The sequence below is a fragment of the Acanthisitta chloris genome, unplaced genomic scaffold (genome assembly GCF_000695815.1).
Source record: "Acanthisitta chloris isolate BGI_N310 unplaced genomic scaffold, ASM69581v1 scaffold38939, whole genome shotgun sequence".
Classification (NCBI taxonomy): domain Eukaryota; kingdom Metazoa; phylum Chordata; class Aves; order Passeriformes; family Acanthisittidae; genus Acanthisitta; species Acanthisitta chloris.
This window is the reverse complement of record NW_008693765.1, coordinates 38,151-61,933: the sequence shown is the minus strand read 5'-3', so window position 1 is coordinate 61,933 and position 23,783 is coordinate 38,151. Positions and strand designations below refer to the sequence as shown.

General features: G+C 44.7%; 1 protein-coding gene across 1 annotated transcript in view; it reads left to right on the top strand.

The window, feature by feature from the left end:
- Positions 1 to 351: 351 nt before the first annotated feature.
- MXI1 (MAX interactor 1, dimerization protein) overlaps positions 352 to 23,783 on the top strand; it is a gene marked incomplete at its 5' end in the record, with an annotated part of 45,250 nt that continues 21,818 nt past the window's right edge. Inside the window, 2 exons of the mRNA XM_009083169.1 lie at positions 352 to 481; positions 17,063 to 17,095. Coding sequence (XP_009081417.1) covers positions 352 to 481; positions 17,063 to 17,095 — 163 coding nt within the window. The remainder of the gene's footprint in view (positions 482 to 17,062; positions 17,096 to 23,783) is intronic.

Sequence of the window (23,783 nt, the reverse complement as noted above, 5' to 3'; positions counted from 1 at the left end):
TACACCTGGGTTGCCCAGTTCAGATAGCTTGGGCAGGAGGAGAGAGAGGAGGCGCTCGCTGGGCTGTCATGTTTTCCTCTGATGTTTTCAGGTGTTTGAGTGGTGGTGTCCTTCCTCTAGGCTTGACAGAGGCTTTATACTCCTATTCCTCCCTTTTCTCCACCTCCCAGTCCACTTCACTCTGAATACATCATCACTCATTTCCCCGAGCTGTTGTGGTTAAGGACCTCCCCAGCTGGGCTGACGGCTTGGTGGTCAGGCCTGCGTGCTCACTTCTCTTCTTTTCTGGTTTTTTTCCTCCCCTTTTTTTTCCCCCTCTTTTTAATGCCCTGCCTGTTGATTCTCTTGCAGAGTGCGAACATGGCTATGCCTCGACCTTCCCCTCGGTTCCAAGCCCTGGACTACAAGACCCAAAGCCCACGCGGAGGCTGAGCCGGGCGAGGAAACATAGCGGCAGTGGCAGCAACTCAAGTATTGCCAACAGGGACAATGTGGGCAGGACAGCACGGGGTGCAGGGAGGGCAGCAGGATGAAGCTGGAGAGAAACTTACCCTCTGGGGAAGATAGGAAGATTCTGGACACAGAGGGATTTGGAGCTGGGACGCACAAGTACAGCATCCATTCTGGATCCATAGTGCTAAGAGCAGAGGGGACACAGGGGAGCTGTATCTAAAGTGGCACTGCCAGCTGATGCCCTGCCAAGGCTCAGATGCTGCAGAGGGAAGGGGAATAGGGAGATCTGTTCATAGGGTTTAGGGGCGAGGTAGGCAATAGCTATTCCCATTATATACAGCTGATGTCTTTCCAACCCAGAAGTCACTGCTTTTAAGGGATAGTGCATGTGCAGCCTGGGTGCTTTGGGATTGTAATGACAGGCATGATTCGAAGCAAGGAAATGATGTTTTGAAATGGATCCCCTACAACAAATGGGAGAGAGGGAGATGACTGGCTGCTATGTACAGCATGTTAAGAATTCAGTTCAGGGAAACGAAGCTGTCTTTCACTCAGCCTTTCAGGGCAGTGGGATTTCCCAGCTTCTGATAGCTTGGTAATCCTAGAATTCCATGGTTTTGACACTTCTCTTATTATAAAATGCCATGTTTCTTGGTTTCTTAAATCTAGAAGAGACAACAGGATCAAGCCTATTGCTTGGTGCTGTGGTAGGATCTGCCTCTTCCCTCTTATTTCTGTTCTCTCTGGTTTTGTTTGCTGCCTTCTGTAGAATTGTTCAGACCTTGTTGAGGCCTTCTGGGATAGAGAAACTTTAGAAACGTCAAGCATGCGTTTGAAAAACTCAAATCGAAAAGGCATTTGCAAGCTTGCTTTTACTGCAGCTAGGCCTGTGCGATCCATAAAATGGTGGCAGGTGGCTCAGGTGATTAAAGCTTTCTTAAGGCCATTGGGAAGGACCTGTAAAGGCCTAAGGGAAAGGTGCCTTTGCTTGCAGTGATTCTGCTTCGGCAGCATTTGATAATAAAGGTTGTTTGAAGTGATGTTAGGACACCTTGCTGTGGGGAAGTTTTCTTCATCAGGATCAGCACATCTTGGGCTCGTTGTGTGCTGAATGTTTGTATTTGCTTCCCTACTTCATCCAGCCTCTCCTGATTTCAGGGCAGTTGTAGCCCTTTACTGTTTTATCATGAACCGAAGTCACCAGTCCTGTGACTTTGTGTTGGAAAATGATGGAAAATGCTGAATTGAGATCTGTATTTTTCCCTTTAGGTTTCCCACATACTATTTTTCCATCCCACACCTCTTTGTCTCAAAGGCCTTTGTCATGGCAACCTGCCCTTCTCCAGAGGAGGGCTGAAAGCACATCCCCCTCAGGAACTCCTTAGCACTAAATCCAGCAGCCTGTGGGCTGGAGTGGGATGCAGAGCACTCCCTGTCCCTGGGGCCGAGGTGCTCCACACGCCCTGCCAGCACGGAGCCCCAGGCACAGCTCTCCTGGGGCAGCTCTGTGCTGACACCAGCCTGCTGGGCCCTTAAGCCTGACAGCCTGAATATGTTGATGTGGGGGGAAAGACAACAGGGAAGCAGAAAATACACTTTCTATCCTTATTTAAAACCTTCTTTGTGCAAGGAATACTGAGGCCAAATCGAATCTTGAGAGCGTTACTCAGTGTTGTCCCTCCATGCTTATTTCAGCCTCAGGGAGTGTCCAGCGTCAGGTCTGCTCCAGGCAGAGACCAGAGTGGGTCTCTTTGGGGAGCTCAGACCTTACATGCACAGTTGGAAATGGAAGTTTCTTTTAGCACAAGTCGTAGCAGCTTGCACTTGCTGTAGGAGATGGCAGGCCTTCCAGATGGCTGAAGTGCCGGGAAGTGACAACTGTGAAGTTTAGGGTGCCTCCAAATTCACTGCAGTGTCTTTTGTGTGATGCTGAGTATAGCATCAGCCTTGTTTAAGGAAGGCTCTTTATCATCTCTTCCTGTTAAAATCAAAGGGGCAATTCAGTAAGTCCTGTCTGGTGGAGCTGGAATGGACTTTGAATTAAATATGAAGTCCTTGATGAGGAACAAAACTTATATTTCATGTGTGGATGTGAGAATTTCTTAGATTGTTTTTGTCTCAAAATGTTTAATTAGCGTAGAGAAATTATGCATTTAGATCTCATGCAGGTCTTGTCATTTAACAACCTCCTGTGAAGACATCTCTCAAACAACCTTGGCACGGCATTGTTGTTTTCTTCTTTTTTTCTTTATTTATACACTTACAAATTAGCAGGTGTACATTGTTGCTGGTCTTCATAGAACCAGCTAATCCATGATTGTGTGGGACAGGGTATTTAAAGAGCCTAGATGCTCTTTTGATTCATAGTTTAAATCCAGCTCTTTCGCTTCAGCATTTGCAGCCCAGGCTTCACAGCTATTTCTTCCCAACAGGCTCTGTGCTGTCATGGCACAAGCACCCAGAGAGATCTGAGGAACAGGCAGCCCAGCTCTGGATGGCAATGGTAGAGCAAATCTTACTCTTGTGGAACTATGATGCTCTCTCAGTCCCAGCAAAATAATTCTTTTCTACCTCAAACAGGGCTGTGCAGGTGAGAGGGAAAACATTGCGTCATGATTTCTAATTCACACGATGCGTTTTTAAAGAAGGATGTGGTGGCTCAGGTTCTCTTTTCCTCTTCTTGTCTCAGTTGTGCAACCACCAGCATGCAGATTTCTGCAGAGGGTTCCCCTCTGCAAACCTTGGGACGTTATCTGTGTGTAGTGTTTTGTGTGGGTATTTGAAAGACCTTAGTGGCTGAGTTAAAACGTGAGTATGTTTCAAAATACAGTCTTGCTCTGGTCAGGGATAGGTAGAGATGCAAAATTACTCACCTGCAAAAAATACTTGGGGAATCACAGTCATGGTGGCCTGGTGTTCATGATAGACAAGGGAAGCTTTTTTAAAGAAAGCATCCTACTTAACACATAGCTAAAAGCAAAAAGCCAAGCAAATCAATTAGCCGACCTGCATTAAATTAGAATTTAATTTTGCCTCTTGTTTTTAATTTGCTCTTGAAAAAAGTATTTTCTGGGTTTATTTGGAATGCGATGAAAGATTAGCAGAGATTTGTTATAGCATATAGTATCACTTACTTAATGTTAGTTTGTTCTGAAGATGTTTCTGGGACGGAAGCTGTGTTCTAAAAACTTGCTAGAGAAGTGCAGCAGTCCATGCTGGGAGTACAGTTCTGTGGTACATTAACTTGCATTAGATGTCACTGGAAACTGCTCTTGTGGACCCTACATGTGCAGTTCTAATATACCCAATTATTTCAGAGGTTCATTAGAGTTAGTTAGGATTAGCCTGGTTTGATATTTATACGTTTTGGAAAATAACTGAGAGGACTTTTTATAGAGAAGTGCAGCAGTCCATGCTGGGAGTACAGTTCTGTGGTACATTAACTTGCATTAGATGTCACTGGAAACTGCTCTTGTGGACCCTACATGTGCAGTTCTAATATACCCAATTATTTCAGAGGTTCATTAGAGTTAGTTAGGATTAGCCTGGTTTGATATTTATACGTTTTGGAAAATAACTGAGAGGACTTTTTAATCAATTTAAATTGTCAGCAGGTAGGAAATAAAACAAACAGCAGGGATACTGAATGATTTTTTTCCCCCCTTAATACCGTCAGTTTAATGAAGTTAAGATTTACAGCAGAATCTGAAATTACGTTACAATATTAGATTGTCATTTGTGTTTTGTTTTTATTTAGGCTCTGAGGCATGTAGAAGAGCCTGTTACTTTTTGGTCTGATCCTGGGGAAATGCCAAGCACCCTCCCAGCAGCACTAGGAGCTCTCCCAAGAGGCCCATGTTGTTAAGGGCACTCAAAGAATCTATTGCTCAGTTCCATTGGGGAGGGTTTGGTCTTTGTCCAACTTCTTTTCCCTTTCATTTTCCTCTCTTCCCATTATCCTCCCTTGTGTCTGAGGCTGCGTCCCAAGGGCCTTTCAGACATCTACAGCCTGGTACCAGGTTGCCTTCAGAGCTTGGAATCAGCAGCTGTAATGAGTATGGTAAGGCACTTTGGACATGGAATGTTGGAAATCTGGGTGTCTGGGTTTCTTTGCCCTTCTGGCTGGGATGCTGTGCCTCATGTTCGCAGTTGTTGCACTCTCCTCTGCCCCACTTGAAACTTTAAATCCAATGACTTGGTTTTGTGCTGGCTCTTCTCTGTAGCCCTCCACTCTCAGATCCCTTGAAACTATCTTTTTGAGGATAATTGTGGGGGCTACACTATTGAAGTCCTCAGGTATTCTTGGCTTTAAGCTTAGTTTGCTCATGGTGTCACTGAGCAGGGACTGGCATGTGGGTGGGTGTGCTTTGGGTACCTCATGTGCCTTAGGTGATGGCTTCATGTGGCACAGGTTCACAAACATGGGTGCAGAAGCTGAAAGGATGTGGCATGTGTAGCTGCAAGTCACCCTTGGCTGTCTGGTGCACAAGAGAGCCTGATTTCCCACAACAGCAGTGCTGTGCAGCTGCACCTCGCTGTGCAGGGGAGGAGTAGGGGGGTTGGTGAATGCTGCACAGTTTTAAATATGTTATATCTTTTCTGTCAGGGGAGGTTCCCTCTCCCCTCCCCCCATTGTGTTGCTGACTGAGTACCTGGCAATTTTCAGCCCTTCCTACAGCCTCTGGAGGGAGGACAGTGCTGTAATTATGATTTTCCTGGGGGAGAGGGTGTGCAGGGGCCGAGTGGATTGCCTGTCTTGTATTAGAAATTTCTGAAAGAGCAAATCACTGTGTCAGCTCATGTTGGTCTAGTTTCCTGCACAAAGCCCCAATCCCTTTCTTGATGTCCCAGAGAACTGGTCTCTGAGACTTTATCGACACCTGTCCTGCTCCCTGGGTGCTATCAGTTGTTCCTTTTTCCTGGATGACTTCGTTTATTTGCTTGTGAGCTTATTTTTTTTTTCTTTTTAGCTGCTCACACTCACAGTGGATCACACCTTACTCCACAGCTAGTGGGAGTTGAGTTTTGACTCGCTGTGTGTAGGTGGGTTAGAATCTGGCCCTTGTGTAATATGGTGGGGTTAGAAGCTGCATTCTGTCTCAAGGCTTGTAGTGCCAGGGAGCTCTATTCATGGCTCGGGACTTGGCTTTGCTTTATGGAGTACAAATCCACACGTGTAAAACAGAGAATGGAGGAGATTTGCTGTGCCGTGTTTTGAGTTATGCTTCGTTTTGATAATGTACAAACAGTGTGATTACTAGCTGGAGTCTTCATGCTGCTGGTGAAATTTTGTCTAGAAACACTTGGAGATGGCATCTTCCCTCCCAATAGAGAGTATACACGAATATGTTAGTTAATTTTTCAGGAAAGGAAGCTGGACAAGGCTGAGCTGTTAAGGTTTGCTTCTCTGTTAGAGATGCTGAGGGAGACTGGCCAGGAGTAGGGTGTGCACGTGACTGCTTTTTGAGAAAGCATAATGACAGTTTTTAAGTGTTAGACTGGAAAACTGGTGTGGTGGCCCATGCACAAGAAGCAAATCACCCCATGTTAAAATCACACAGTCTTTGTAGATTTGCACTAGCATACAGGTGATCAGAGCAGGCTGTCAGGTAGGACTGTACTCACACAGTTCTGTTCAGCCTCAGCACATCCCATCTGCCCATTTGATGTAATTTGCCCCAGTGCAATCTGCAAGTGTAGACAAGCAAGTCCTAGTGATGCTGGAGTTTGTGAACCTGCTGGCACTACATTGTGCCTTTCCTTGTCTCTGCTGTTCTACATCAGAAGCTGAGATCCTGCCACGATTTGGGAAATGAAAAAAATACCCCACGTAGGTGGGGTTTGTGTGCAGTGTCTGCTCAGTGATGCTTGGCTTCACAGTACAACTGGCATGTTACCAGGGAAAACACAGAAAGTGAGGGTGAACCCAGCAAATGGCATGAGAAGCATAAACCCCACTCCCTGGTGAGGAATGAGGCCTCCAAAAGTGCTAGAGCTGATGTAGCAGTTTCCATGGGGGAACCCACTGTGTTCCTCTTTGTCACCCTGTTTATTTTATAGCCCTCCAAGGGAGATGATCCTGCAGAGCTGCAGTTCCTGTTTTCCTTTGTGTATCAGTAATATAGCCATGCGGGGAGAACTGTGTGGCAGGGAGTCTATGCAGAAACCCATGATTCTGGGCTGAATTTCTACTTTTGATACCTTCAGTAGGTATAAAATGTAATTTGTAGTTTCTTTAGACTATCCAAGTTGTGCAAAGAGGCCTTTGTGTAACCTAGAAGTAGGCCCAGTTGTCGATGTTATCTGCAGCTTAACTGTAATTCACTGCTGCAGCATCTGTCTGCTATGAAGTGTTGCTATCTGTGGCTCTTGATCCCTCTGTCCTCCCGGATTTGGTGGAATCCTCTACTGGTGTGTGCAGTTTTGCAGCAGTTGGGACCATTAGCCAGGGTTCCTGCTTTTCGTATTGCAGCACTGTCCAGGCTGCAGCCTGTGTAGGCTGATTTGCATCACTGATTGCAGTGCTGGAGAGATGACAAGAAACTTCAGATTTTGGTTCTTAGGGTCTTCTGAAACATGAAAGTTATTAGTCCCAGCTCCTAGAGAAATTTGGGCCAAGCCTAGTCATCTGTTCCCAGAATTCTCTCATTTTCTCTTTCATTACATGCAGTGTACAGGCAATTCTCTGGTTTGAGTAGTATTCCTTGTTTGTCAGGTGTTTTGGGTTTTTTCCCTTCTCGCCACATTTATACCCTTTTTATATCTTCTCTGTGTAATGCCTCATCCACAAGACATGCAGGGTTTTATCCTTCATGCTTTCGTTTAACCTGACCTGATCCTGTGCTCAGCAGTGAATTGGTTGTCACCTGTAATGTTTTTCCCATCTGCACCCCTGTTTGTAGGTGAGACTGACTTTTTCCTTTCTTGCTCCTAATTGAGCTTTCAAATCCATTTCTCTTTCTGACCCAAACAGACTGGTCAATGTCCTGCTGCTGAGTTAATTGTCTTGCTTGTTGAAGTTCCTGCTGTTCATCATCTCCTGATCTCTCCTGACTAACTTCTGCCCAAATTCAAAGACTGGCTGCTATTTGTTCTCCTCTTGAGAGTGTTGGCTCCAACTCTCTACCTCCTTTGAACCAACAAAGATAGGATTTGTTTTTGTTGACTTATTTTGGGCTCCCTTGATCAGAGGCTGTGGGTCTCTGGGGCTGTGCACTTGGCTGCCCTTTGCCTGGATCTCTTCTCTGTGAGACACTGCCTTGTTGATCAGCTCAGAGGGAACAGGCCTGCTTTTTCCATCCCGCTGGATATATTCCCATCTCTCTTTTCTGTGCTCCCTACTGTACTTTGATTGCTTTCATTCTCTAATATGAAAGTGATTTCACTTCAGTTCTGTTGCTTTGTGAATCCAGTTTGAAGTAGCCTAGATGATTTCCGACATTATCTTAATTACTTGTTTATGCTTTGCTGCTTGCTCTGTTACAAGCAGACATGTGGACTGAGAGCAATTCTTCTGCCTCAGTTTTGATTAAAGTTCCTCTGCCTAAAGTAGTCAAGTATTTTCTGAAGGCTTCTCATTTATCTCCTTCCATCTGTTACACCATCAAGGAGGGAGAAGTTATGGGAAGGGACAGATGACATTGGGAGTGCTGTTGAGACTGTTAGTCCAGTGGTCCTTGTCCAGGTGGTTGGGCAGCTGTAAAGCAATGTATAGGCATGGCAGAGTAACATGGCACCAGTTCTGGTTTGCCTTTAACAGTTAGGCTACAAACTGCAGCAGTTCATGAACTGCTTCACAAGTAGCTTGGCCATCTGGGAGCTGTGGGAGGTAGCCACCTCGCTGCCATCATCATGTTAGTTGCTGCTGCTTGTGAGCCAGAACTGTAAGAACAGACGAAATCGGAGCTCTTCCGTTTTTCTCAGCCTTCCAAAAAGGAAAAATGGATCTCCCAGATGCTTTATGAGTATGTCCCTGTTGACAGAATACAACCCCAGACACCAGGACATCTGGGTTCTCTTCCTGATTTTTCTTACAGCCTGTGTAAGTCTTTGTGCCTCAGTTTCCCTGGTACAATGTGTAGCTAACAGCACTGCTAATGTATTTTCCTGTTCTCAAGTATATTTCCCCTGCCTCCTTCTCTGGGCACAGTATTGCAGCAATAGAGTTGTAACATGAGAGATAACAAGTCTAAATAGAAGTGAAGAAAGTCTGGCCTGGCCCACAGCCATACAAATGCCTTCAGTTTCTTTTCAAACAAAGTGCATTTCAGTCAGGTGGTGTTTACTCAAAATGCCTCGTTTTCCCCAGTGCATCTGAAGGCAGTTTCTTTAGGGCAGAAGATGGTGTTGCAGAGAAGTATGTGTTCCCCAAACAGACTGCTGCACTGCACATGACATTGGTAAGGCTATTTCTGGCTATGACCATCTTCCTCAAAAAGGTAATGTTATGTGTGGGAAGAAGCATGGTATAGGGCAGAGGGCTGGCATGCTGGGTCCTTGGATCAGATCCTGAGTCTGCTGCCGAAAGGCTGCAAGATCTGGGCACGTCAGATGACCTACATGGGTCCTACCATCTGTACATTATATGGTTCCCACCATCTGTACATTGGGGTAATGCATACACTTTCCTAATCCTGTTTTCAGGAAGCAGAATAGATGTTTTGGAGCTTGTGATTGTTAGAAACAAGATGAGACTTAGGATCCTAAATTTTCTAGGTAGATTTGAAAATTGCCTCCTGTGCCTTTATTCTCTTTCTGAGAACCACTGCAGTCTCTCTGCCATGCAGGTCTTAGCAACTATGATACTGGTTCTGGTGTGGCCTTGGACGAGATTGTGCAGTGACAGTCATGGAGCCTGCTGGAAGTCAGTGGGGCAGGGACCACGCAGAGTTTTCTGCAGTGTCAGACCTTACCCTGCTCTGTAATACATTTGATTAATCAACAGAGAAAATTTTATTAGCAGAGATATTAAGGTCTTAGCAGGGGATAGATGAAATCAGTGCCTCATCCTACTTCATTCAAATTTTGCTTTGAGTGATCTGTTTGTGATGATCATGTAGGGAGGTTGTCCTTCCCACGTAGCACTTGGGAGAGATCTGGAGGACAATGCATACCTGACATTAGTGTATGCATTTTGCTGTCCTCATTCTGTGTCATGCTCTTCCTTGTTCATGGGGGAGCTTGGAGGTGCCATGGTGAAGCCACCTGACATTTCTCCTCACCAGGTCATGAAATACATGGTTTTGTCATTGTATATTAAAAATAGTCTAGAATCTGTCTACATGAAGCTCGAACTCACTTGCATCATGGGTCATACATAGGAATCTTGCCTTGGTGAGGCAAAGAATATACTTTTCTCTGATCTGTGAGAATCTACCTGAATTTGTCTAAGGTCTAAATTGTTATAGAAGGTGTTGTCTGCTGCATGTCCAGGAGAGGTGGGCTAGGGTTTCTGTACTGAAATAGCTAAAGTACCTCCCCATACATCAGCCTTTGTGTCCGATTTGTGTGCACAAGCCCCTTCTGACATGGCTAACTGTGGGCTAGGAGGGAAAGGAATTGGTTTCTGTAGGACCTTTGCTCACTTGGGGCAGAAGTTAGAAGGCAGATGAATAGAGCAGTGAACCGCACACTGGAGAACTCTCTTCACTCTTGGCTGCTTTCAGCAGCACAATGTACATTCAGCAAGTCCCTTTCAGCCCAGCTTGTCATAGGAGACCCCAAATTAGGCTATTCCTCATACAGTTATTTTTTTCCAAGCTAGGAACCTGGGATCTGAGCTGCAGAAGTGCTGATGGTGCACAGCCACAAGGGGCACCAGCAGGAGCTGTGCTTAGAACATGTAAAGTGGCCCAGAAAACCAGGCCCTTGGGGGGGTTCTTCATGCAGGCACTTGGAGAGACAAGAAGTTGCAACTCTGATTTCCCTGTTTCTTAGCTTGCAATCTGGAAAGCAAGGATGCTTGACAATAAACGTGCCCGTGAACTGCCTAGGCAGTGCTCTTGGTGAGCCTGTCAAAAAGCCTGTAAGGAAACCACCAGCTCTGTATTCAGAGCAGGGCTTGGCTCGAGGCCATGCGTTTAACAATGAGGAGAAAACAAAATATTCAATAGCTGCTTGTTCAGCAAACCCAGTTCCTCTTGGCCGTGCAGGGCCCTGCAGGAGGGAGTGTATGAGATGGGGCAGTTCTCCGTCAGCACTTGGGGCTAGCACCAGCCTTTGCCTGTCGTGTCTCAGGTGCCATAGGAGAAGGCCCACAGCAGCACACTCCTCCCAGCCTGCACAGTGGAGAGGGAAGCCAGCTGTGGACTCCTTTGCTGGCCCTGGACTGCAGCACTCAATGCAAACAACATCCTTGCTGTTATGTGGCCTGGCTTGAAAAACTCTTCACCTGCAGAGTGCTGCCTTCTGCTGCTTAATGGGGTGTTGGTCTGGTCTGGGGGAGCTCAGCTCTGGAACTGGAATAAACTCATGGTGCTCAGCAAGGAGGAGCTGTATTTCTGCTCTTTTCTCCCATGTGCTGGAAAAGCAGTACATGCAGCAACAGAACAGTGTGCTTTGTTTGGGAAAGTGTCTGCAGGTCCTTCCCCAGCTGAGGGCTGTGTCTGATGTGTGTATTGGATGAGTTTTATCAGTAAACTAATAGTGCTTTGCTTTTGGCTCTCATTTTAGAATCTTCTCTGGCACCTTGTACAGTCCTGTCTGAGAGTAGGGATGGCCCAGCTGGCAGACAGCAGGCAAGACATCAAGGCTGGATTAGGTTTGGGTTGTTGGTGGTTCTATGGGGTTTTTTTTCCCCACTTTCCCACTTGTACCTTACAATGATTATGTGATTTTTTTTTTTGGGGGGGGGGGGGGTATTTTACCCAAGAATCAGATGGCATACGGGTCCTTGTCAGCTGTCTCTCTGGGGTGCCTGAGAACACCCACCCACCAATGCTGGCCTTATCCTGGAGTTCTGGGAACCCAAGTTAAGTACCCTGCTCTGCAAAAGGCTCCTTGTCTGACCTTGGGAAAACCACTTGGAGTTTGTGTGTGTTGGCGCTGTCCCTCTTGCATAAAAGGTGTTGTGGAAGAGTTAATTTCTGAAGTGTTGCAAACAGAAATAATGATTGTGAGGAGCAGGTGCCAGAATGAGGTGTGTAAATACGGTAGGGAACTTTGAAGACATTTACTTCTTGAAGGGATGTGTGCAGTGTACCTTTTAAAGTTGTCTTGGCTGAGTGTTGCAGGAGTAGAAACTCGGGGTAGGTTACTTTCTGCAGTTTAGAACTACACGAAAGAGCTCTTCCGCTTCTTGAGCTGAAAACAGACTGTGGGGACATTTCTCCTTTTCCAAAGATGAAAAAACACAAACAGATGCAAGTACGACTGCATCCCCTTCTCTGCTGGAGGCTGAGAATGTGAACTTTGGAAAGGGTCTGGCTTGATCCTGGGAAAACAGCTTTGATCAGAGCCTTAGGAGGAATCTGATACCGTGTCCATCTAAGAGCGACAGGAAAAACTAGCCAGAGTTTGGGGCCAGGTTAATCTGGTGCATCTGCACTGACGTCAGTGAGAAGGTGAAACAGTCTGTTCCGTCTCCTCACTTCAGCTTCTCATGGGGAAGCATTTATTCTGGACCTTGGGGCCAGACAGTATAGGGGATCAGGAGACAGTAATGGCTGAAGATAACTTTTGTCTCTGGTATTGGTTGGAAGCAAATGTTCTGTTAGATTTGTTGATATGCAAGGCTGAGGTGATGCTCTTGTTAGACTTGAGGCTGGTGCTTGCAAAGGGCATAAGGATGGCAGCAGAAGGACTTCTACTCCGGCTGTGCCATCTTCTGTTCAGCTGCATCCTCACTGTAGGAGCTCATGGCAGCATGGAGTGCCATAAGTTCTGTGTTCCCAAGGCTCCCTTGCAGCTCTCTGAGAGCCAGGCTCAACTCCCTTAGGAGCCCAGCCCTTGAGCATCTCTCTCTGGGCAGGAAGATTTAACTCTTGTGCAGCCATCGTTTGCCTTGCCATTGGGCTGGAAGCCTCACATGCTCCTACTGGTGGAACTTCTTCTTGTGCTTCCCAGGTCAGCTTCTGCAGTTGGTTTCATAGACTACTTACGGTGTTGATCCACTTGAAACCATGGCAAAACAGTGGGGTTCTTCAGCCAGTAAGTTTTGTGTTGTGGACACAGGTGGATTTAAAATTAAAGAAACCTATTGATCACCCTTCTTTTGCATTTGTTTTGTTTTGTCAGTTGGCTGTTCCCAGTAGGAGTCATTTCTGAGGAAGAATTTGCATAAAAGAGAGCGGTAATGTAGTTCACTGGTTCCAGAAGGGTTGGTTGTTCGTGGCTTGGGGAATGGAAGAAGGCATTTCCTGCAGGGTAGTGTAGTGGCCCAGTGAATGTGTGTCAGCAGAGATAGAAGGTGGGAAGGGTCTGTAAAATGAAGAAGAATGAGCTTGTATGTGGTGTGATGCTTTATAAGCAGGAGAAATAGCTGAACCTGAGTGAAGTAAGACAGAAAGTAGTTGGTCTGGCCTGTGGATGGATGTTCTTGTTTTGCTAAACATGATTCAGGTAACTGTCTTAACTTACACAGGCTGGTGGAATGTTTCTTTCCTGATCAAACTCTTGATAAAGCAGAGTGGGGTGAATGAATCTGAAGGAGAAGCACTGGCTTTGTATTGGAATTAAGGACATGTATTTGAAGGGTCCCCTTGCTTACAGCCAGCAGCACCTTCTGAGACACCAGTATATCTGCTGTGATGGAAATTGAGCTCTTGGAGTCCTGGGCTCCTCTGGAGCCAGGAGCTGGTGCGAGATACAGGCAGAAGGGTGACCAGGTTCAAGAGGGATGACAGGATCTTTGGGTGTAAATGCCATCTGTGTATCGCATAGGACAAGGGCTCCCAATTCCCAATAGAAAATAGTTAGCTCACTAAGTCAGACCAAAATGCAAATATTCTGCAAATGCATATGTTGGGCTATTTATCAATAATAAATGTGTAAACCAGAAAGGTTGGCTGTGTTTAATGTCATGTGGCAGCTTTGTGATTTTAATTACAGTAAAAATCCCCATGACAAATGAATTCAGTGCTCTTTAGAGCTTGTTCCTCCCTGATGCAGTTTGTTTTGTTGGCTTACCTATGCTCGGGGAAAGTTTGGCTGCCTCTGTTGTGGTATGAGGCATTTACTGAAATAAAGAAAATGGGATAAAGTGGCAAGTTGCTTGCAGTGTCTTATTCACTGGGGGTCTGCAGTTTAACTTAATGTTCCAGCAGCACCTTGTTACAGGGTTGGATAGCAAGTTTGCAGGCAGAATCACTGAAACTGGTGCAAAAAGATTGTCACATCTGACCTTAAACTAGAATGACTGGCAGTTGGTGCTTGCCTTTCTTCCGGTTTTGCACACAGTTTAAGGTATCTGGGGTAAATCAGGATAAACTTGAGTTTGTCCTCTCTGAACTTTTTGTTGCTTAAAAACTTGATGGGGACTGCTCTGCTGGTTTTGTGGTGGTTTGCTTGGCTCCTTTATGTTAAGCTTCTAAAACTCTTGATGTTTTCCCAATCGGTTTGCAAAATTTAGGGAGCAGAATCCTCCCTCTTATATAACATTCCTTCAGTTTACAGGAGTAGTTACCAGTTTGGGTGTTTTAAATTGATTGTTAAAGACCTGACTGCTATAGAAACCTGACTTTTAAATGAAACCCACCCAGACTGTGCTTGAGCTGCTTTTACATTGCAGCTGACGTTCTGAGCAGAGCCAGGACATGTGCTTGGGCTTTTGTTTTCCCCTCTGAACGTATCTACCCACATGGCTCTGGTTTCAGCTTTGCAGGTGGGGCAGGGTCCTGCTTGCCCTGTGTCCTGACTGTGGGGATGTGAGTTCCTCTGGTTTGTGGTGTCCTATTTCACAGGGTGACACAGGCTCTGACTGACTATCAGCAGCAGCAAAGCAGCATGACACTGTATGCACTGCTTTCTGCTGTTGCAAACCCACACCGTTACAAGTAGCACTGAAATGTTCCCCGAGTTTGGCACTAGTTTACAGCTGTGGTGTTCATCCTGTACCCATCAAGAAGCTAGTGATGGTGTACAAGGATGGGGCTTTGATTTCAGGCTGGTGATACTCTCCAGGTTCTCAGCTGATGATAAGACCAGCTCGGATAAAGAGGTCCAGTTACATTTGTTTCTGTACCTATTTAAAAGACTTTTTTTTTCCTGATTGTAGTATCAACAGAGGTTCCTCTACTTTTTTTCCCACTTCCCTGACAGCACTGTCCTTGTTTAACTCCAAATAAATCTTAGTAACATGTGCAGCTCAAAGATGAGGAGAGAAAATTAATCTCTAGATCAGGAGTTACAGAAAATGAAATGAATTATGAACAGAAGAGAAAGAGGTTTTTATTATCTGTATGTGTTGTCCAAGTAAAGGGAAAGTGTCACAGAAAATACAAGTTAGTGAATGGTGGTAGTGGGGAGTGGTGCTGGGGTTTTTTTCCCCTTATTAAGAAAAGTTAAAACTTTTCCAAACAGTCCTCAGTAAGACTAAGCAAAGCATAGGCAGGTAAAAGAAGCAACATCCCTGTAGTATTCATGCAGTGTTGCTGAGATACTTTTGCTTGCATTGAGCTTCTGTGGGAAGGTGTTGGGGGGGGGGGGTCGAGGTTTGGGGCATTTTTTGCCTTGCCACAGATATGGTTAAAAGTCACAGCATACATTTCCTGACTTGGTGAAAAGCCTGTGACCTCTCTCAGTTGTCTTGTTCATCAGAAGGCAGATAGGTAATAAAGAGTCTCCTGTGTGAGAGGAGTAAGGAGAACCTGCTGTTTTAATTTTGTTCACAGCAGTGGGCCAAACTTTGTTCTTTCAGTGCTGGCCTTGATAATTGGCTCGATATAATATAGGAATTCAAGCCATTGCATATCTCTGGCCTTATAACTGCTAATGTCACAGCCAAGGCAAGTGCAAAGTCTCCTGCAGGAACATGCAGTAAGTAAGAACAATAAGCATGTTCCAAAGTACATACAGGCAGCAGTTTTAAAGGGCCTCAGCTCAGCCCTGGTGGGTTAATTTGAATCCAGGTTGCCTGGACAAATGGATTTTGCTGGTTTAGACTCTGGGGGGAGATTTTCTGGACTATATGTGATGTTCATGTTTCTGATTCCTGGGAACCAGAATTAAGGCATCCAGTCTTTTTGGGAGGGAATTTGCTTTGGGAGTTTCCTCGATGTGAAGAGTTTGTCTATAGTGTGCCTTGCCTTTAGGGTATCCCAAATTCTGCTGCTCAGGAGAGCCTGGACAGGCATACAGTCACGTTTTGTTTCTCCTCTGGCCACCCACAGCTCTCAGCCGTGGTTTGCTGAGACTCATTTACCTTGTTTTTTGCAGACACCCACGGTTTATTCGTCATTCTCAATGAGGTTCTAACACCTGTTAGGCACTCCTCCTTCGTTTTTTTGGAGAAGCATTTAATTATGACAGGGTTTCCCTTGGAGCACATCCTCCATTCAGTTCCCTAATTGTAGAATTCTCTGTGGGATTCTCCAGATGGGGGATAGAGGATAATCTTCTCAGAGCTCCGGAAGAAATGTGATGCCAAATTAGAGAAAATAGATCCTTTTTATTAAGCTCTTGGGCTCTTTTTACTCTTATTTTAAGGTGACCTTCTGTTGAAGAGAAATGTTGTACAAATGGCTATCTTTTTTAATAATCCTCAATAAACTTACCTGGGTTAGATTAGAAATCCTGAATGGATTTAAGCTTTTTTTTGCCACTCTTGTCATCACAGGGGCGAGGAGAATGAACTTGCCTGTTTCCCTTTTGTTTCTAGTTGGTTTCATTTTCAAGCTGCAACCTCTACATGAGGGAGTGCTGGCAGCATGCTTGGCGTGGTGGGCAGGTATAGAGACAAAGTCCCCTCCTTTGTCAAGTGGTCACAGTGCCACTTTATGGGTCACTTCCCTGCAAGCTAGTGCTGTGGCAGTGCTGTTTCCATCCCCGAGGGGTTTCCAGGCATCCTAAAAGTGCTGCTCAGTGCCACTGATGTTTGCAAACACGGCAGTCCTGGCCATCCCCTTTTGTGCCCAAGTGTTGGTCATATCTGGTTTTGCTAGGTTTGCTAAATCTTCTGTGTGAGGGCTGAAGGGCTCTAGGAGTTGTCCTTACAGAGCCAGTTTTTCTGGAAGGTTCCCATGTATTTGGTGTGCATAAATTAATGCTCCACAAGCCTCAGTGATGGCAGATGATACCAATATTTTTACAGGGTGAATGGAGAAACTAAAGCAAAAAGGAGCTGCAGTACTGTACTGAGTTGGTGGCAGGGCCAGAAGTAGTCTGGAAGTAGCAGGCGTATCCCCTGTTCTAATCATTGCCTCTCTTTGAGATTTTGTGTGCATTTAAGTCTCCAGGGAACACTTTCTGTAGCACCAGAAAGAGCCCCAGCTTTAGCACTGGAGGGGAGGGATCTCTTGTCAGTAGAGAGGATGAGGTTATAGCCAGAGATTTTAATGTATGTAGTTGTTGGCTTTCCACTGCAATGTGCCACTGGGGATGTGTACAGCTTGCAGCAATTGAACTTTGGTGCTCAGAGGTCAAAGGTGGCTAATCCAAATTTTTGTTTATCTTCCAGGTCTACGCACAACGAACTAGAAAAGAACCGGTAAGTAGCTAATGAGCTGAATTCTAAGAAATGGAAGCCTAGTGATTGTAATGTGCTTTAACCTTACCCATGCAGGTGCTGTTTGATCAGCTTAGACAGCTGTGAATGACCACACTGCATCACGTAGTTTTAAAAGTTGGGGGGAAGGCGCAAAAAGATCTGAAGAAGTAGTTTTGGTTGGGTTTTTTTTTTCTCTCTCTCTGAAAAGGCAAGAAGTGACCCAGTTTTGTGACTAATCTGTATGCAGAGTAAATACTGTTCTTCTCCTGACACAGTGAAATCTGATTGGGGCACTTTCCACACATGAGGTTGCTACGGGATCAGGTTTCTTGGGCCCTGGGTAATACGTGTTACCATGAACCGAAGGGCAGAGCCCTGTGCTCTGCACCGTCTCCCCCCACCCCTCCACTGGGCTGTGATAGTCTCTGCAGCACAGAAGAAAACACCATTGTCCGGAGGCTCAGAGGTCTGACTACCAGTGCTCCTGCGGAGACTCTTCTAACCTGTTTTAGGATTGTGCCTGTTTATCCTTGAATCTGACGTTTCAGCAAGCCTTGCAGTTTTGTTACTTGGCTGGCTCTGCTATATGACTCAACCCTTTTGTAACAGGAGTTAAAGTAAGATAAATACCATTGAGACAAGGGGAGCTAGTTCACACACAGATCAGATTATAGCCTTCCATTCAGGATGCTATAGTTAAGGTTGTGTCAGGGTTTCCATTATAAACTTATCTTGGCTCTTCTGTGGGATTTTAGGGGGGCCGAGGGTGGGTGACTGTGTTTTTGTGGCTGCTGGAACAAAGGCAGTGCTCTGGCCAGCTGCTCCTATGAAGAAACCCCCAGGGTGGAAAGGAAAGCTGAATCTAAATAGGCTGATTGCCTCCTCTTCTCTCTTAGCAGCCATCATTTAACAAGGGATGGGAGGACTATGAGGATGGTCAAAGATACACAGAGGCTTTGAGACAAGTGTGTATTTTCATTCAGACAAGATCTTCCCATGTGGCTTCAAGGGAATCAGAGCTGAGTGCCATATGAATTGTGTTGCCCTCAGTTTCCTCCACATCTGCCTTCCCCTGGCAGCAGCAATGCTGAGAAGCATCTTGGCCTTTACATGGTGTGGGTGTTTTCTTCCAGCCTGTGCTTCTCCTTCCTGGTAGTTTTAGTATCTGTGTAGTTGCCATGGTCCTGTCTTTTTGGGTTGATGCAGAGAGGTGTTTTTTTGTTATTTGGGTTATGTTGCTCCCTGACTCTCAGCCTCTCCAGTCACACATTGAGCTGTTGGCTCCTGGGTTTTCCAGTGCTCTCTTTGGTTCTATATGCCAGTGAGAGAAAGAAAATGCAGTGCTTGGGTTTGACCCAGAATGGAAGGTGCTTTTTTTCTCCATGACAACAGGAGACCATCACTAATCTTCAATGTGCTTATTTGCATATCTAATTGTTACTGCAAATGCTGCTTGCACTCAGTGCAGCTTTAGAGCAGAGCTGTCTCCAGCTTTCCCTGTACCAGCCTGGTCCTCTCACACTGGCCAGATTTGCAGGGACATGTGATCATCTTTTCTAGCTTCAGGCTTGTGGGGTAGGCAGAAACTTCAAACTCTCTGTGGGTGAGATCTTAGCAGCTAGTCTTCCACACTTACTGTCCACTGAGGCCTGGCATGTATTGGTGGGGTTAGGATATGCTTGATACCAGCTCTAGCTGTGGGAGTTGAGAAAATTTCTGTGTAGATCCCCTGTCTTTGAGGACAGTAATACTCCCTGAGGTGGGGATATCATGAGGGTTGACTATTGACCAGCATATCATTACAAATGTTACTAGTGAGAGGAGCGTTATTACCTGTGCTCCCTCTTATGCTTTTTTCTCAATGCTGACAAGGTGTTTGCTTCCTGCAGAATTTGTCTTCCCATTCTCACTTGGTGTAGTATCTCTCTCTTCCTCTCCTTCTGCCTCAGTTATGCTCTCTAATCCCCACCTGCTCCAGGCTGAAGGCTCCTAACCATTACCCTTCTCAGCAAGGTCTTTGCTCCAGGGTTTCCCATTCTGAGGCACTGTATTCTAGGTCTGTATTTCAGACAGGGTTTTACAAGCCTTTGGTTTTCATCCCTCTGGGAAGGGCACACATTTGATCACATTGGGTGGTCTGCACAGACAAACTCCTCTATCTGGGAACTCCAGTCTGGACTCCATTGTTGGTGGTTGGGATTGTCTGTCCCTTAGCGCAAATGCTGTGGCTTGATCAGCTGCTCACATCTGCCAACCCAGCTAGACTCTGGAGTGCCTTTGCTGTGTTTGCAGTGTTCATTACCAATGATTTGGACAGTGAGTTTCATACTGGAAGCATTTATTTTCAAACTCTACAGCAGTGTTTTCTGAGTGAGGGGGATTGCTTCCCGGTTAGATTTTCATGATGTTTTATTTGCTGTGTTGTTAAGTTTGTCAGTGTCCCCAGATTTAACTGTTGCAAATATAAAAGCCCTGATACTAATGGCTTTGTAGCTGACAGGTGCTCATTATCTCTATTATTTGAGATTATTCCTTTTGAATCTCACTGTTATCTCCATTATTGACACACACTATAATTTTCAAAATTGTCCACTATTAGGTCTCTGACTCTGGTTTTTCCCTTCTTGTCTGTGAAAAGCAGCCTTCTTATGTTCAGTTAAATTTTGGTTTAACTCATTCAGCAATTACACAGAGTTCTTTTCAATCAACAGCAAGAGAATGGCAGTAAAACAAAATGCTCTTCTTTTTGAATATGTCATTTAACTCATATTCTTAACTCATATTCATAACTCATGTCATTGACTGAATATTGCAGAGCTGATGTTTTAATGTGTCAGGAGTAAGAATCTTGTACCCCTTTAATGTCAAAAAATAACTAAAAATGTATGTTAAAAAACTAAAGCAATGTTTTAAGCTCCACTTCTTTTCTTAGTCTTGAAGTATTTCATGAACATTTCATTGGTTCTGCTGAGGAGCTGTTTGATTTGGTACCAAATATTAGCTGTAATATTTAAATGACTCCTCTTTTTGCTTTGATTTGTTGTGGGGTTTTTTTTATCTGAAAAGATTGCAGTGGCATTTATATAAGGGGCTTTGTTTGTTATAAAAGATGAAAGTTAATTTATAGTTATTATCTGTCATTAATCCTCACACTGGAAAATTGTTTGTGCTTTTTATTTAATGGGTATGTGTTTCAGTTTATCTCTGCTCAGGATGAGTCATAGCTTGCATTTAAACAAGAAACCAGTATTCTGTTTCTCATCTGCTGCAAGGCGTAACTAAAATGATACTTTTTAGCCCTTTAACACGCCTACCAAAAAACTGATGCGTAAGCAACACCCCATCATTTTCTAAAAGAAAACATGATAAAGCATGTGACTGAAGGATGAACGTTCCTAGTGTCATATTTTCTCAAAAAAGGATAACAAAATTCAGGGTAAAGCGAAATGTTGTGAGTTATGTAGATAGCAGTGTTAGCTGTTGTCTGTGAACATTTGAGACACAATACCAGTGTTGGGAGGATGTGGTCAGTGTGGTGTTCGGAGAAGGCACAGAGAGCTGAGGTGACTTCCTGCTGCTCTGTGAAGTGGCAGTTCTGGTAGACCAGTGATGGTGGTGGTGTCTGGCAGAAGACTTATGTCTCATGATAGAACAAGAAAGATGTTTGTAAAGCTATTGATCAGATTTTTTAAAAAAAATTTAAAAAATAAACCAAAACCAAAGCTGAATAATTGGGTGAAGAATGGGTTGTTAGGGCATGGTTTTCTTATGGTAACAATAGTTCAGTTCAAGCGAAAGATAGATCCAAGGAGGGAGAGAGACCTTAGGAGTCTCACTGAAATTCGAATTTTCTGAAGACCATGCAGAATTTGTGGCTCTGCAAAAGTACATCATTTTAAAAGAAAAAGGACTAAGTTGAATGGAGACAAACTTCTACATCAAGTTGGTAAAAGTTTTGTTTCGTGTGAAAGCAGAGTGAAGTGGTGTAAGATCCTTTCTCTCTCATATCTTTTGAGATGATCAGAGACAAAGTGAAGACGACAAACACAGAATCCTCTATCTTCAGTGGTTTCCCACCCTTTCTTTCTTTAATGTAAGAGACTGTTTATTGCAGAATGGTTTGCCAAAACAGTTTCTCACCCAGAGCTGACTTATGCTAGCGTGTATATTTGAGGTAGTGGATAAAGGAAAAACCCTACTGAATGTGGAGGAGAAAACCATGACCTGGGTCAGCTTGCACTGAAACCTGGGACCTTCTGAGGCTCTGCAGCATTTGTAGTTTGGTTGTTTCTTTACAACAGAGGCTTTGAGTGTGTCTATTAGTAAAATGCAAAAGAAGGAGGGAAAACCATTTAACATAGGGCATTTATATAGTGCAGACATGCTGTCAAGGCTGGGAAAGATAGAGGGAAGGGAAATTAAAGTATAGTGAATCCTTGCTACTCTGAATAGACATGGATGATTGTGCTTTTGTAGTGCTATATATACTTGCCAAGGCAATCTGATCAGTGTTTGTCTTGAACCAGCTAATCAATGTGGTGTTGAGTTCAGTGCTATTTATCAGGAGAGCTGGAGCAAGAAACTAATCCAGTAAATTTCATTTGTTCTCTGGAGTGGCCTTTGTTTTCATGTTAACTTCATGTAGCAAACATTGACAGTACATATTGTTTTCCTCATTAATAAAACTTGGAACCTGTGATGTTCCCTGCAGCAGTCAAACCATGTCCAACACAGCTGAGCATGCTTCTTTCTTTGACACATCCAAAGGTCAGAGCATGCACTGATCCAACTTGCTCCTTGTGGGAACTGTAGCTAAACCCTCCTGTCTCCCTGGCTGGTGTGGAACAAGAGCTGGAGGTAGTTAGCTGTCTTCAGCTCTGTTTGGATGACAGATGCCTCCATTTTCATCTGGGAGCTGTAGCATGTTCTTCTAGTTGAGGAGATCTGAGTAACTTACTATGCTGCTGTGCCTATTTTTCCATAACCTGGGGAGGGTGAAGCCTGTGGTTTTCGGAGTAGGGCTGTTGGAGAGCTGTTCTTTCTGGACACGTTCAGGCTCAGCTGTCATCATTTAGTGTCAGTCTGCTTTTTGCTGTGCCTTCTTTGCGCTGCTCTGGGAACTGCCCAGTCAGGTGCTGTAGCACTGGGGTCAGTCCCTTTGGCTGACCACCACACTTGCTCGTGTGAAGTGCTTGCTTGTGCAGAAGCAGCATTTTGATTCACTTACAGTCAAAAGTCTGCAAAGGCTTTGTTTCACATTTACTGGGCCACCCAACACTTTGAGTAAAGCTGCTAAAAAGGGACAGTTAGTCTCCCTGCCAAGATTTGAAGGAAATAAAATGATCCACATTTTGTTGGAAGTCCTTTATTGCTGCTTATACAGGAATTTCTAGTTTCAGCATCATTTATTTTTTTTAGTCAAAGTGATGCAGTAAAGAATGTATGTGTGCCTGTCTTCCTTTCTGCTCCCAGATCTCTGCACTTCCCTTAGGAATCCAATAGGTGTTGTAGAAAAGAGGAAAAAGAACAATACTACTATTTTGGATAAACTGACACAAAGAAAAATGTTTTTTGTTTCAACAATTCTGCACAATAAAATCACTGTTGTAAGCCAGTTTTCAGAAACAGTTATTTATCACAAAACCCTTCTCGACTGAGATGTGTTTTAGGGACACTTTCTGATGTGTTTTTCTCCCATGGTGTAGAAAGAACTGTCAGCGCAATCTGCTTGGCCTTGTCATAATGGTCTGATGCTGAGAATCCTTTCATCGTCTTGCCTGCCAGAAGAGAGACTTGAGAGGAAACCCCCATCTTAGAGAGAAACATGCTCTGCAGTCAGGTCTCTGCACCAAATCGGAGGTCACCACTCTGATTTGGAGTGCATCATTGCCAACTTTGGCTCCTGAATCTCTTCCCAAACTTGCATCCTCAAATTTCTTCTTGGGCACATTGCCAAAGTTTTCTTTCAGGCCGAACCCTCTCGGGTTCTGTATGTTTATTGGTGTCCTCAAAAAATGGTAAAGACTGGGCAAATCCTTTCTGTAATCAGTGAGCTTGGACCCAGGAAGAATCTGGCCCCAGGTGGGATGTCAGGCATTCTGCTTTCATGGCTCCATCTTCAGTCGTATCAGGGCTCTGTACTTATCTCTCTGCCAAATGCATCTCTGGAGACTTTGGAGGCTATATTTTTTTTCTTGTTCAAGTGACTAACACTGCTTGTGGTCTAGCTCCTTGTTCTGGGTGCTGTGGTGGTAAGTGCAAGTGCGTAACAGGCGTTCATAGCCTTGTCTGGGAAAGGAGAGCAAAGACTTCATCTCACAATTGCTGTGGTTGTTGCCTGGCTGCAAATGGCACTGGTCACCCCAAGCGTTTGCATAGCTGTGGGCAAACAAATCAGGCAGGTTTTCTCCCAAATAGTGCACAAGACAACCATAAAACAATTAAATGGGCAATGTGCAACCAAGGGTCAGGAATTCTCCTCCCATAAGGCCATCGAGTAACGTGGACAGGGCTAAGTCAGGGCAATGGCAGAACACAGCAGTAGTTGGTGTCATCTCCCTGCCTCCCTTCTGTGTGCCTTGGGAGTTTGAATTTGTGTAGAAAGACAGATCATCTCTGCCTAGTGCTCTTTGGGGTTGCTCTTTGGATAATTCTTACAATGCCTGTGCAAAATTGGAGTATCCCCTTT